Source organism: Gopherus flavomarginatus, chromosome 1 (genome assembly GCF_025201925.1).
Source record: "Gopherus flavomarginatus isolate rGopFla2 chromosome 1, rGopFla2.mat.asm, whole genome shotgun sequence".
Taxonomy (NCBI): domain Eukaryota; kingdom Metazoa; phylum Chordata; order Testudines; family Testudinidae; genus Gopherus; species Gopherus flavomarginatus.
This window is the reverse complement of record NC_066617.1, coordinates 41194974-41208970: the sequence shown is the minus strand read 5'-3', so window position 1 is coordinate 41208970 and position 13997 is coordinate 41194974. Positions and strand designations below refer to the sequence as shown.

General features: G+C 45.4%; 1 protein-coding gene across 1 annotated transcript in view; it reads right to left on the bottom strand.

Moving 5' to 3' along the window:
• MOV10L1 (Mov10 like RISC complex RNA helicase 1) overlaps positions 1–11278 on the bottom strand; it is an 88315-nt gene extending 77037 nt beyond the window's left edge. The window contains exons 1-2 of the mRNA XM_050936110.1: positions 11238–11278; positions 6919–7103 (exon numbers count right to left, since the gene is read on the bottom strand). Coding sequence (XP_050792067.1) covers positions 6919–7044 — 126 coding nt within the window. The 5' untranslated portion in view covers positions 7045–7103; positions 11238–11278. The remainder of the gene's footprint in view (positions 1–6918; positions 7104–11237) is intronic.
• Between the last annotated feature and the right edge of the window lie 2719 nt (positions 11279–13997).

The following is a 13997-nucleotide window of genomic DNA, read 5'->3' as shown; positions in this document are numbered from 1 at the left end:
AGGATTGAAGAAAAAGATCAGTTTTCATTTTCTGAAGCGTTACAGGATCATAACCATCTAAAAAGCTATTTACATAAAAATTATTTGACTTGACAGTGTCCCTTTAAAAGGCTGATCCTGGCGTAGCGGTAGCACCAAAGAGGCCTTAAATTTTCAGCAACTGCATATCCCAGGAGGTGAAGTGTGCAGAGACAACAAACTCAAAGATCCAGCAGAAGAGTTAAGTGCACCACAGAAATTATTCAAAGGACAGGCTTTGACAGGTCGTAGGAGCCTCCTGAATCCTCTTACAGAAGGGGAAAAAAAGGAGAGAATGCTGCAATCCAAAGTCTGTCCAAAAGGATTTAAAAAGGAGATAAGATATTGGAGGAAATATTTAAGGCCAACCTCTTGTCAAACTACAAACAAGCAGTATAAATGAGAGGAGAATTAGACTTGCTACCATCGCAGTCAGTGCTGTATTTGTCCAGTGGTAAGGCAGAGGATTTCATCTTTGTTAAACCAACATCTTTCAAAAGCATCACATTCACTAGAGATCATCAAAAATTTAAGCTCAAACTCACTGTCACTTGTACAATCACTAATTTCTCTCTCCCAAATCAAAACCAAAACTGTGAGAAGTAGAAAAAGAATAATCTAGACTGTTGTGGAAACAAAACAAGCAGAAAAAGTGTAAGACAAGAAGGAATTTGATTTTGGTAGTGTTTGCACAGTTACTTCCACATCAGGATAATAAGCGTTTTTGAAGGGAAAGGGAAAGAAAAATGCATAACTTGGGGGAAAAAAAGGTGGGGGGTACTGCCATGTACAATAGCAGAACTAGTACCATATCGATATCTGTGTGTTGATATGGGTTTAAGCTATGTTTCCAAATCCACATTTCTGACAAATACTAGTTTCATATAGGTTAAACTCTAACGGGGAGATTCTGTGCTGCACCTCCAAGAGACAAAGCGCAGAACTTGTAGTCCTGGGGAAGAAAAGGCAAAGGTGTCTAAGTCATTTTCTTTGTTCCAGGCTGCTTCATGGCCCCAAAATAATTTAGGTAGTCCAGGGAGCTACTTTAACCATCCCTGGCAGCCTATGGATGGTTCCATCTCCCCATCTCCTCTGGGAGGCAGCCTGCACTGGGGCTTGTGATGCACCCAGCACAGGCCTGTTTATGGTAGCCCTATGCCATGTCTGTGCCAGGGAAATTCTTTTCTGATTGGTTGCAGGGCTTTAACAGACCCAGTATGAATTGCAGTATCCCAGCAAACATTCAGAGTTGTCAGGATGGTGCAAAATGGAGTTAGGAGACTGGCAGACCTCAAACCCTTACATACTTCCGAAAAGTGGAATAAGTATGCCAATATGCATCTGAGAAGCCCTTAGTCGGCAGCATTATTTTATTGGATGAACATGTGCAGGACTTTCCTTTAGTTTTCACTTAGAGAAATCCATTTAGTCAAACTAATACAGTAACTTCTCACTTAAAGTCATCCCAGTTAACATTGTTTCATTGCTGATCAATTAGGGAACATGCTTGTTTAAAGATGTGCAATGCTCCCTTCTAAAGTTGTTTGGCAGCTGCCTGCTTTGTCCATTGCTTGCAGAAAGAGCAGCCCGTTCAGCTAGCTGGTGGGGGCTTGTAACCAGGGTGGACTGGCAGCCCCCCATCAGCTCCTCCTATTAGCTCCCCGCTCCCCTAAGTTCCCAGCAGGCTATCAATTGTCAGCAGTTCAGCTGTCCCTCCCTCCACTGCCATGTGATGTTCCTGCCCTTTGCCTTGGAGCGGCTCCCAGTGACTCCTGCATGTGCAGGGGGGAAGGGTGGGGCACTAATGTCAGGATGTCCTCTTCACCCTGCTCCTATAGCCTGCTTATCCCTTCTCCATATAGAACAGGGAGAGGAGACGGACGGAGAGAGGCAGAGAGAGCTTGGGCAGCAGCTGCTGTCTCAACTTCTTGATCCACTTAAGACAATGCACTTAAAATGAGTCAGCTTACTTAAAGGGGCAGTGTACATCTCTCTCTCTCTTCCACACACAAGATGTGTGCCTGTCTCTGCCTGCTATGCTGTCCCCCCTCCCTCGTGTTCATGCTGCCTTGTGAGAGAGGCTACATTAACAACAATGTATTAACCCTTGAGGGCTCACCCGAGTGCTAGTTCATCATTTAGCAGCAAGGCATTCCCTGGGAAATATCCCTCCCTCTTCCACCCTCTCACTTCACCACTTCAACCAAGCTTCACAACTGTCATAGCTGTGAACAGTATTAAATTGTTTAAAATGTATACTGTGTGTATATCTATATAATATGTAGTTTTTTTTCTGGTGAAAAAAATTTCCCTGGAACCTAACCCCACCCTCCCATTTACATTAATTCTTATGGGGAAATTGGATTAGCTTAACATTGTTCCGCTTAAAGTTGCATTTTTCAGGAACAGAACATTAAGCAAGGAGTTACTGTACTAAGGCAGTAAGATAGTATTTATTGCACTGAGAGCTAAAAATACAGAAAAGGAGGTATTTTCAAAAGCAATTAATGGCGATTGACTTAAATAGGAGAAGAGTTTGGCCAACGCCATGTACTTTTCAAAATATCATCCTAAATACATACCAAATATAACATTTTCAGGCAAACAACTGCTGTAGTTTCTATACAATCATAAAGAGTATCTCTCTCATGGGCCACTACCTGGTATTAAGATGGCATACCCACTATGAAAAACAATTTGGGAATTAGAAAGTGAGTCTGAACATGCAATGAGGGTTAAAGAATGTTAAGTGGTATGATTTCAGAACATATGCTGTATTCAAATGGTAGTTCAGAAGGTCCATAGGAGTCACAGAAAAGGCTCATCCCAAACTTCAAAGGGGGGTTCGCTACCACAGTGCAATACACCCTCCACAAAACAACTCAAACTATGATTGGAAATCCATCCTAAGTTACTGCTGGCAACTGATCAAAATTTCCTGTTAGTGTTGCAAAGTAGGGTGGGTTTGCATATGAAAAAAAGGCATTTAGAGGCAGGTACCCTGTATGAATCACCTTTTCATGTTCTTTATGTGTGTGTGTATATATATCCTTACTGTATGTTCCATTCTATACATCTGAAGAAGTGGACTGTAGCCCACAAAAGCTTATGCTCAAATAAATTTGTTAGTCTCTAAGGTGCCACAAGTACTCTTGTTCTTTTTGAGATACTATAGGTACTCAGTAACTGGTCACTGGAATGTTTACTGCGTGTACATAATCATTTAATTTAATAGCAAGGCTGTTAAGAAACTAGGAGGAAGGCAACACAACGGCCCTGGATAAGTAACCTGGTGAACATTTCAAGGGGGCTAAGAAACAATGTGTGGAATATTAAGCTGAGAAAGCACTACTTATAGGTGCCAGCTGAGTTACAAGATTTTTTTTTTTTTAATCAAGCCTTGGAACAGATCAAAAGGATACTAAACAGTTAAAAAAAAGTACTTTTGGAGGGTGGGAGTGTTGTCAATGAGCTATTCACAGAAGAACAAAACAGGCTGGCAGGGAAAGACCCAGGCAGGCCCAAAGAAGGAGGCCTGAAGCAGTCAAGTCTTACAAAGCTCTAGGGCAGGGTTTTTCAACCTTTTTCTCTCTGAATTCCCCCTTGACGTGCTATAAAAACTCCAAGGCAGGAAGGGAAGATCAGGCCTTGGACATAGACATAGTTTGACTGCTATTTGGGGGGTGGAGGGCAGCGGCCAGCGGGGCTCGAGCCACCTCCACATGGCAAGGGTCCAGGAGGGAGTGCCACCTCCACCCCCTGACTCACCTCAGCAGGCCACCCAGCCTGTCTGGGTTGGGGTAGGGTGCAACTAAAAATTAAAAACTCAAAGGTGGGGGGCTTAGCTCAAAAAGTTTGAAAACAGCTTAGGATGCAGGGAGGGTGTAGCTAGGGGCTGTGTGCAGACAAGAGGTAACCCAAGGTACAGGGAGGGGATAGCTGGGGCTGTTTGCACACAGAAGGTGACTAGGGCTGTGTGCAGGCAGGGGGGTAGCTATGGGTGCAGAGAGGGTGTAACCTCAGGGTGCAGGGAGAGGGATATTAGGGGCTGTGTGCTGGGAGGACTCCCCTGCAGTCCCTGTTCCTGGAGGGCTCTGCCAGCCATGGAGCCAGGCGGCTTTTACTAGCTGCCTCTGGGGAAGCAAAGTGGGAGCCGAGGAGCAGCTTCAACCCAGGCCTTCAGCAGACGACGAGGGAATGCTGCTGTTGCTTGCTCCATGGCACCAGCCAGAGTAGCAGCTGCCCCACACTGCCTCCGACCTCGCCATGCTCTTACAGTGCAGTTTGGGGACGAGGGGGAAAGCCCTCCATGTCCCCAGCTGTGCGCATGGGCTCAGAGCTTCTACCCCACAGGGAGCACCAAGGCTCAGCGCTTCAGCTACACGCCTCCCGGCTTCAGCCCTGCAGTGGGCACAGAGGGTCAGGGCTTTAGCCCCACACCTCCCAGTTTCAGCCCCATGGGGGGGCACTGGGGCTCGGGCTCTGGGTTTCAGCTGTGGAGCCACACAGCCATCTTGAAAGGGCTCATGGGCCTCCTGTTGAAAGCCACTGCTTTAGGGAATAGTAAGTCTTAGGGAAGATAGATATGAATATAGACCAGGGGTTCTTGAACTTCATTGTACCACAACCCCCTTCTGACAACAACAATTACTATACAACCCTAGGAGGGGGGACCGAAGCCTGAGCCCACCCGAACCCCACTGCCCTGGGCTGGGGGGGGAGAGAAATTCCAAAGCCTGGTGGGGCCAAAACTGAAGGTCAAAGGCTACTGCCGCAGGCTTTGACCCCGGGTGGTGGGGCATGGGCTTGGGCTTTGGCCCCGGGACCCTGCAAATCTAATGCCAGCCCTGGCAACCTGATTAAAACGGGGTCGTGGCCCACTCTGGGGTCCCGATGCACAGTTTGAGAACCGCTGGTATAGAGCAGATTAAAACAATAAAATCATCTCTCTCACGTTGTGCTGTGTGCCTACTGTTGAGATTAAACAGCGTTTTAAGAAAGCTTTCTGGTCACTGGTCATAGCTCCAGAAGGGAAGCTATGGGTGCTAAGCCCAGTCACACATGTAGAGTAATCAGGGTTGATATACAAGGGGCTGAAGACCAAGACTCAGTCTAAGAATGGGGAAAATCAGGGGATTCCATCCTAGGACAGCGAATGAAAGAAGCCTAACACCTTGGGGAGAGGCACCCTCAGAGAGGAGTCAAAGGTTCAAGTAGATCCATAACCATTACAGGCACTCAGATGCTACGGTATGGTAGGCCATAAAAGTACATGGATATCTGATATATATATATATATATATATATTTTAAGTTTTCTTCTTACACATTTTTAGATAGGAAGGTAAAGATATTCCTATGAATACATTTACAGTTTAATGAATTGACAAGTACCAATACACTTGTCAACCTTAAAGAAACATTAGGTAATTTAAATTATTAACAATACCCAGGTCTGAATAAGGTATGAGTGCCTCAGGGTTTATTTTATATCAATTGGGATTAGTTCCTAATCCAATTTGCTTTCACCTTATTTGAGTTTGTGTCACTCATTTTTGGAGAAGGTGAAGAACAAATACACTTTGAAAAGAAATGGAATACTGATCCAACTCTCATAAGATAAAGGGAAGATACATGCTCCTATTCTGCTCCATGGGGAAATTTATATTTAAACTGTTTTGTCAGCTATTATTTCTGCAATCTTATTTTACTTAAATTTTAGGTACTCTGATAAACAGTGTAATGGGACAAGACAATAAGATACTTTTACTTGGTACTGGTTTTATTTTTAATCAGTAAGATGATTCCTACACAGTTGCTATATTTCTAAATCAGAATCCCACATCGAAGTCCATAAATCCCATGCCTATTTGCAAATCAAGGCTGTCTATACATGTACTATCCTACAGCACATGGAAATCAAGGACCCAATCCTGCAAACACAAGAACGCTCCTCAGAGTTTCTCACATAAACAATGGTTGCAGGATCAGGTCCTAATCTTCTATATCAGTGGGACCCTACCAAATTCAGTCCCTTTTGGTCAATTTCTCGGTCACAGAATTTTAAAAAAACATAAGTATCATTATTTCAGCTATTTAAATCTGAAATTTTACAGCGTAATTGTAGGGGTCCTGACCCAAAAAGGAGTTGGGGGGGGTCAAAGGTTATTGTAGGGGGAATTGCGGTACTGCTACCCTTACTTCTATGCTGCTGCTGGCGGCGACGCTGCCTTCAGAGCTGGATGCCCAGCTAACAGTCACCACTCTCTAGCTGCCCAGCTATGAAGGCAGTGAAGTAGTAAGGGTGGCAATACTGAAATTCCCTTAAAATAACATTGTGACACCCCCCCCCCGACTCCCTTTTTTGGGTCAGGATGCCCCAGTATGAGAAACGCTGGTCTTTTCCATGAACTCTGTATAGCATACGATAAAAGTACACAAAAGACCAAATTTCACAGGGGGAGACCATATTTCACAGGCCATGATGAATTTTTCATAGCTGTGAATTTGGTAAGGCCCTATCAGAAACCAGGAATTCATTTGGGGCATCCAAGGCACTGAAATTTAAAAAAATTATGAGGCTTAGTGTCCTACATATTGTCCAGCTATCATTTCAATGAAATGTATCCTTTTCTCTTCTCTCTGACATTTTGGGTATTCACTACCCCTCCCATACTACAAGCTTCAATGGAAAAAAAGGTTAAATGAATAATTTGCATGCAAGTTTGGGAGTGTGGGACCCCAATAATTAAAGGCACTGTGACAAGTCAACCTGACCATAGTGATACAAACAACTACTTCAGAAATCATCCAGACAGAAAAATCTTTAAAGAAGTTTCCTTACAAAGGCAGTTCGTAATACAAATTGCTAGACCAATTGCACTACTCATTCACGTCTTACCCTAATCGCCTTCAATCCATTAGATGTTTTATCCTCTTCAACAATAGCAATGACTTTCTGTCCAACGTTCAGTGGCACACCACTCATCACAGCATCACTTGTGAAGCAAATCAAGTCATCTATCATCCCATAATCATGGCAAAATCTTGTCACTACTCCTTGTACAGTTTTTAACTCTTTATCATCTGAAAGAGGGGAAAATATGTTCAGATGCTTATATAAAAACAAAACTAATTTTTCCATGAAAATGTATAACGGTGATAGTTATCATAAATGTCATGTAACGGAAACAATTTTCAACTGTGTTTGCAACCAAAATATTGCCACACTGAAAACATGAGAAATTTATTTTCAATGTCTAAGTTGCAAGGAATGTGAACAGTAAGCAATCAGCATAAATGATATATAAAACTGGATTCTGAAAAATTGTTCTCAATCTTTCCAGGCTACTGTACCCCACTCAGGAGTCTGATTTGCCTTGTATACTCCTAAGTTTCACCTCACTTAAAAATTACTTGCTTACAAAATCAGACATGAGAATACAAAAAAGTGTCACAGCACACTATTATTGATAAAAAGTGCTTACTTTATCATTTTTCCATAAATTATAAATTGAAATATAAATATTGTACTTAGATCTCAGTATATAGTTCATACTGCTCTATATACATGTCACTCTCTGTATGAAATTTTATTTTGCAATGATTTTTCTAGTGCTTTTTATGTAGCCTATTATAAAACTAGGTAAATATCTAGATGAGTTGATGTACCTCCTAGAAGACCTCTCTGTACACACGGGATCAGTACTGCTGTAGGTCAGCAAATCTGTTTAAGATAAGGGCTGAGATTTTGTGCTACATCTCTGGAAATACAAAAACAGTCCTAGTGGTTTTACATTTTGAAAATCAATGTTACTTATCATTTATGGTTTTTGCTTGCTTTCTGCATGTGACGTTATGAGTGTGATATCTCATTCAAAGATGACAGGGCCAAAAAGAATTAATTAACTCACCTCACCGACTGACTGACCCATGAGTGAACCTTAAGGACCGGTTAGGAAGATATGTAAATAAATAGAGCTTTGAAATGCAAGTCTGCATTGTTAGAGGTAGAAGGGTAGATGTTTGCTCAGGTCTTGTGATGTAAGCAAACAAGTCTTGTCTATTGCTATAGTTTTAATTCAAAGATCAAAAACAGAAGATTAACATTTATGATTATACTTGAATGAAATAGTGTTGTCTGTGTGTCTCTTTGAAGGTTGTGGTAACTTGTATCTGAACTGTTTAATGGATAAATGACTCTGTGCTAATTGCCAGGATGTTTGGGAGAAGGAGTTAAGCCTATTGCTTTCTCAGGCCAAAAGGCTGCTGGAAATGTATAAGAACCCTGGGACAGGATCCTTCTTCATCTCAGATCTGCTTTGGGTTTTCAAGAGGAGGAAACCTTAAACCATAAGGATTGAGATCCCCAGTCATTGACTGGAGCCACCATGAATATGGAAATTGGACTATAACCTATGGACTATTACTAAAAGGACTTTTGGCAACTACAAGCTCACCTCTACTATGTATCTGAACCTCAAGAATTGAATTCAAGTCTGTGTGTATACTGATCTTTTAACCAACACTCACTCTCTTTTCTTTTAAAATAAATTTTAGCTTAGTTAATAAGAATTGATTATAGCATGTATTTTGGGTAAGATCTAAGTTATAATTGGACCTGGGTATGTGGCTGACCCTTTGAGACTGGAAGAACCTTTTCTTTTATATGATGGGATAAAATTTTCACGAATCATCATCATATATGACAGGTGTGTTTGGACGGAGGCCTAAGGCTGAGTACTTTAAGGGAACTGCATGGTTTGGACTTCTAAGTAACGAGTGAGGTACTATAGAAGCTGTTTTGTGCTGGCTTGGTAAATCTAAGTATTGGAATAACCACCAGCGTTTGGGGTTTGTCTGCCCCATTTTGTTTGCAGTTCACCCTGATTGAGTGACCTCAGCTGGCTTCCACAGGCAGCACTGTCACCCTGCATTACACTAATTTTAGACAGTGAAAATAAATTTCTTAGTGTTGCATGTTTCAGTAAGCCACCTTCATGCCCACCCTATTCGGTACTTAGCTGGAGAGCCATATGGCCCAATTGTTATTTAGGAAGCCTGAAGAGCAGATCTAAGTCAATACAGGCTCCCCAGGGTTGCCTATGCTTCTGGTGCACACCAGAATTGCTACAGCCCCAAACCCCACTACCCAGGTACATTCCAGGCCAGGGCCTATGGTGTTGGGATTCAGAGAAGGGATGCCTCCAGCAGCCCCACTGAAGAAATTCTCCTCCAGAACCTAGCAGGCTGTTTACAGCTCCTGTACAGGGATGGAGCAGCAAAGAGGATCTTGGAGAGATGGCTGGGAGAATGCCACCCATAATTTCTCAAACTGACTCTCTCTAGAGAAACAAGTTGTCTTTTAAAATTTCTCTTTCAAAAACAAAAAAATTTGAACTATGCTGACAGTGTTCCTTTAAAAAATCATCCGTGTTGCTGTTAGGATGGTTTTGTTACAATGATATTAAATCTAAACCCTCTCATTTGAAGAAAGAATAATAGTCTCACATAAATAAATTTTCTGATGCCCTAATCTACAGAGAAGATGTCTTGTAAACTAGCATTCCTGTGGTATCTTATGCAACAATAGACACAGAACACAGTATTTGAAAATAGACAAAAATAAAGGTCCTCTGATCCAAGTGAATTGTACAGTTGGAATTGGAAAATTCGACACAATTATGCAACAGCCAGGAATTCTACCCAGAACGGAGTATAAATAACCTAAACTGTGAGGAAACGTTCTCTTAGAAAGTCTCTTTAGAACCTAGTACAATGGAGTGGGCAAACTACGGCCGGGCCATCCTGCCTGGCCCTTGGTCCAGGAGGCTAGCCCCCAGCCCCTTCCCTGCTGTTCCCCCTCCTCTGAAGCCTCAGCTCGCTTACTTTGCCGCCAGCACAATGCTCTGGGCGGTGAGGCTGTGAGCTCCCGGTGCTCTGTGCTGCGTGGTGATGGCGGCAGCTGTAGCGCCGCCAGCCACTGGTGGTCCAGGCAGCACAGTACGGGGGCAGGGAGGTTGAATAGAGGGCAGGGGAGTTTGGAGTGGTGGTCAGGAGGCAGGGGTGTGGATGGTGGTCGGGGGAAACAGGGGGTTGAATGGAGGCGGGGGTTCCGGGGGCAGTCAAGGGACAGGGAGAAGGGGTGGTTGGATGGGGCAGGGGTCCCCGGGGGGGGCGCATCAGGAATAAAAGGAGGGGTTGGATGGGGCAGCAGGAGTCCAGGGACAGGGAGCAGGAGTGTGTGGATGGAGCAGTGGTCCCAGAGGGGCCGTCAGGGAACACAGAAGGTTGGATGGAGCAGGAGTCGGGGGGGGGGGGGGAGGAGAGGAGATAGAAGGTGGGGGCTGAGCCATGATCCCCCTCTTCTAACCGGCCCTCCACACAATTTACAAAACCCAATGCGGCCCTCAGACCAAAAAGTTTGCCTGTCCCTATAATACTAAGAACAAGACAAAACCAACATACATTAGATTTCTTCACATTAACTTCTAATTGGAGAAATAAAACTACTGGGTTATTCTGAACAGATGCAAACCAACCAAGTACATTCCAATGGTACCTTTTATCTAGTACTTTGAAAACAGAAAGGAAGCTTCATAATATCCCTGCAACGTAGGTGCTACACATTTTTATCCCAAATTCCAGATGGGGAATCTGAGGCACTAACAATTAAAGATGTGAGAGCCCACAATCACACAAGCCAGCGGCAGTCCTGGAGCTCTGGAACAAGAGCCTTGTTTCTGAACTCCCTACCCTGTGCTCAGATCATTAGGTGCTGCCTCCTAACACTAGACAAGTGACACAACAGAGAAGGCATCTTTGTGCTGCTGCCATAGCGAGCTGATTTCCGGCAGAAAGGCCATATGTTTGTTGGCCCATATTTTGAAATAAAGCAGAGAAGTTAGTTGGTTAAGAACAGGTCCCCTTCTCCCTGCCTCCCTGAGCTCTCTCCAGGCTGGGGGCCTGTCCAGCTCAGAGTTAGGGGCAGGATCTCCCTGCCCACACCCGGAGCACAAGGCACAGCTGGCATCAATGGCCCAGGCTGCAGCCACCCTCAGCTCTGAGCAGCCCCAGGGACTACTGATCCCAGAGGGCGGCGAGTGACGCAAGCAGCTCAGCCTGGCGCATCGCAGGGGAAGGAGCTGGGCTCCCACGCCTGCCTAGGGCCGGCCGGACTACGGGGCTGGCCGCCGGGTGCAGCGAGCCACGGAACGGTACCTGGGGCCGCCGGCCGCTGCACTCCGGGTCCCGCCCCTTCTGCCCGTCTCCAGAAGTAGGCCAGGACTCTGGACAGCAGCTGGAGCATCCCCAGCCCTGACTGGGGCGCGAGCGCTGGGGCCCGCCCCCGCCACCCGAAGCTAGGCAGGAGTCTGGGAACTTCGACGGGAGCGTCACGCCCCACACCCGCTCTGCTCCCAGCTTCCGCGGCCGCTCCCCGGAGTCACGTGACGGCACTCCTCCCTCCCCCCACGTGGGCTGGGCGGCAGCGGCTCGTTGGCGGCGAAAGGGGGATGAGAGCCTAACCTTGCGCAAGCGCAGTAGCGGGCTCCGGGCGCGGGGATCTAACAGCTGTTCTCTGGCCCAGCCCGAGGCCCTGGTAGAAGCGGCAGAGGGGCAGGTCCCGAGGTCACGTGTAGGGCGGCCCCGCCCCTCGCACGCGGACCGCTGAGCAGGAGGGTTGTTCCCTGCTGTGTTCGCCATCCAAGCTCCGCCCCCTGCTCTGAAGTCGGGGGGTGGATCCTTCTCGCGGGGCCCAGACTCCTTCACGTGCCCGGGGGAGCCCACCACCTCTGAACAAGCCGTGGTGGCCTCTTCCCCAGGGGTGCCCCACGTCCATATGCCACGGGGCCTGAGCTGCTTGGAGGTGTCTACCCTCAGCAGGAGGCCAAGCCATGGGGTGGTGCACTCCGGCAGGAAACCTGTGGCTGTTAACAGGCCGCATCTCTAGGCTCTTGACCCATAAGGACTGTGGGTGTTCGCAGGCATAAGCCAGGAATTTCAGTTTCTAGCGACAACAAGCCCTAGTCACAGGAGCCTTGGCTGGTGCTGGGCCCATGATGCACCTGGAAGGGGAGGCCACAATTTACAAGGTGCTGGTCTGGCTAGCTGTCGGGGATGGTGTGCAGGGATGCAGAGTAGCACTAAATCCAGACTAAATCCTTGGTCATTGGAGATGGACCCAAACTCTGTCTCTTGCCATCACAGACATGGATTTATTTTGGAGATACCACAGAGCCAAAGATACCCTTGTATCTTCCTATTGGTGTGCTCCTATAACTGTCTTTCCATAATTTTGTACTGTGCTAGGGTTGCCAACTTTCTGATCACACAAAACCAAACACCTTTGCCTCGTCCCCTGTCCTCTCCCTTCCCTGAAACCCTGCCCTTTCTCCGAGCCCCCCCCCCACTTACTACATCCCCCCTCTGTCGTTCACTCTCCCCCACTCTCACTGGGCTGGGGCATGGGGTTGGGGTTGGGCTGTGGGAGGGGGTGATGGCTCCAGCTAACAATGTGGGCTCTGGGGTGGGGCTAGAAATGAGGAGTTCAGGGTGCAGAAGAGGGCTCTGGGTTGGGGTGTGGGAGAGCATGCAGGGTGTGGGTTCTGGGAGGGAGTTTGGGTGCAGAAAGAGGCTCAGGTTGGCGGCAAGGGGTTGGGGTGTAAGAGGGGCTGAGGGCTCCGACTGGGATTGTGGGCTCTGGGCTGGGAATGATGGTGCTGCAGAGCTGGTGCTTGGGGCAGGGGCTGGGCACAGAGCCCTCCTGGCTACCGCTGCACCTAGGAGCCATACGAACTGGACATGACAGCTATTTCTACCAGCCATTTCTGGGACCCACTGTGCCAATGACTGGATTTCAGCAGCCTGGTCAGTGGTGCTGACTGGAGCCACCAGGGTCCCTTTTCGACCACCCATTCCTGTCGAAAACTGGATGCCTGGCAACCCTATACTGTGCCTAGGATGTTTGTACTCCTATCTGCCAGTTCATGCTTTCAAGGGTGATGTACATACCTGCCAATTTGAGCATGTCTGTCATTACATCCACTAGATACCTTGAGGGAAGATTGACATACAAATGTAGCATGTTACTATATAGATTATTTATTTTCATGTCATCTAAATTTCACAGGATTTTATCAGAATTATTGCTTTTGCTTGTTTTGAAACTTGGCATAATTAAATTTTAGACCAAATATTCTTAATCTGATTTAGGAGGAAAAATATGTGTTTTCTTTCAATTATTTTTCTATCAATTTTCTATCAATCATTATTTTTCTTTCAATCCATGTAATCTAAAATAGGAGCTGCAATGACTCCAGGGGAAATGTAATTTTAGTGAATCTGCTTACCACATTTTTATCTGTTCTTTCAGTTCAGTATCTTGAGTTTATTATGCATTTTTCCCAGACTTCCTTTTTTAACTGAAATTGAGTAGTGTTCTTCAAATATTTCTTATGCTGAGTCCGTGAATTCTATATTGTTTTAACACCATGGTGAATTGCACCATAGGAACTAAAACAAACGACTATCCACAGTAGGTTGTACCGGAGTAGTTTGGCACAACAACTGCATATCTTCATGAAATACTGCTACAGTGACATTTATTGTTGAAAAGGATGTGTATGATCCAAGATGAATCTACAACAGCAGTTGTCTTTGAAACCTTTTAAGTTTTCGTAACATTAGAACAGTTCCACTTTATTCGTGCAAAGAGAGAAAGAATAGACATTAGATTTGAAGCATTTGATATACTTAAACCGTGTACAATATTATCACGTGTTAAGTAAACAAAATATATTTATTCTCATTATTTATGTGTAGTAAAAGAAGACCAATATTCATATACAATAAAGAAAAATATTATAAATGATCTTCTGGCAAGCATGAATGCATATCAAAAGGAAAATTAATATACTTTTGCACATATGAAAATATTAAGTAAATAGAAGAGCCTAGATTGCCTCCCATAGAGAGGAACAT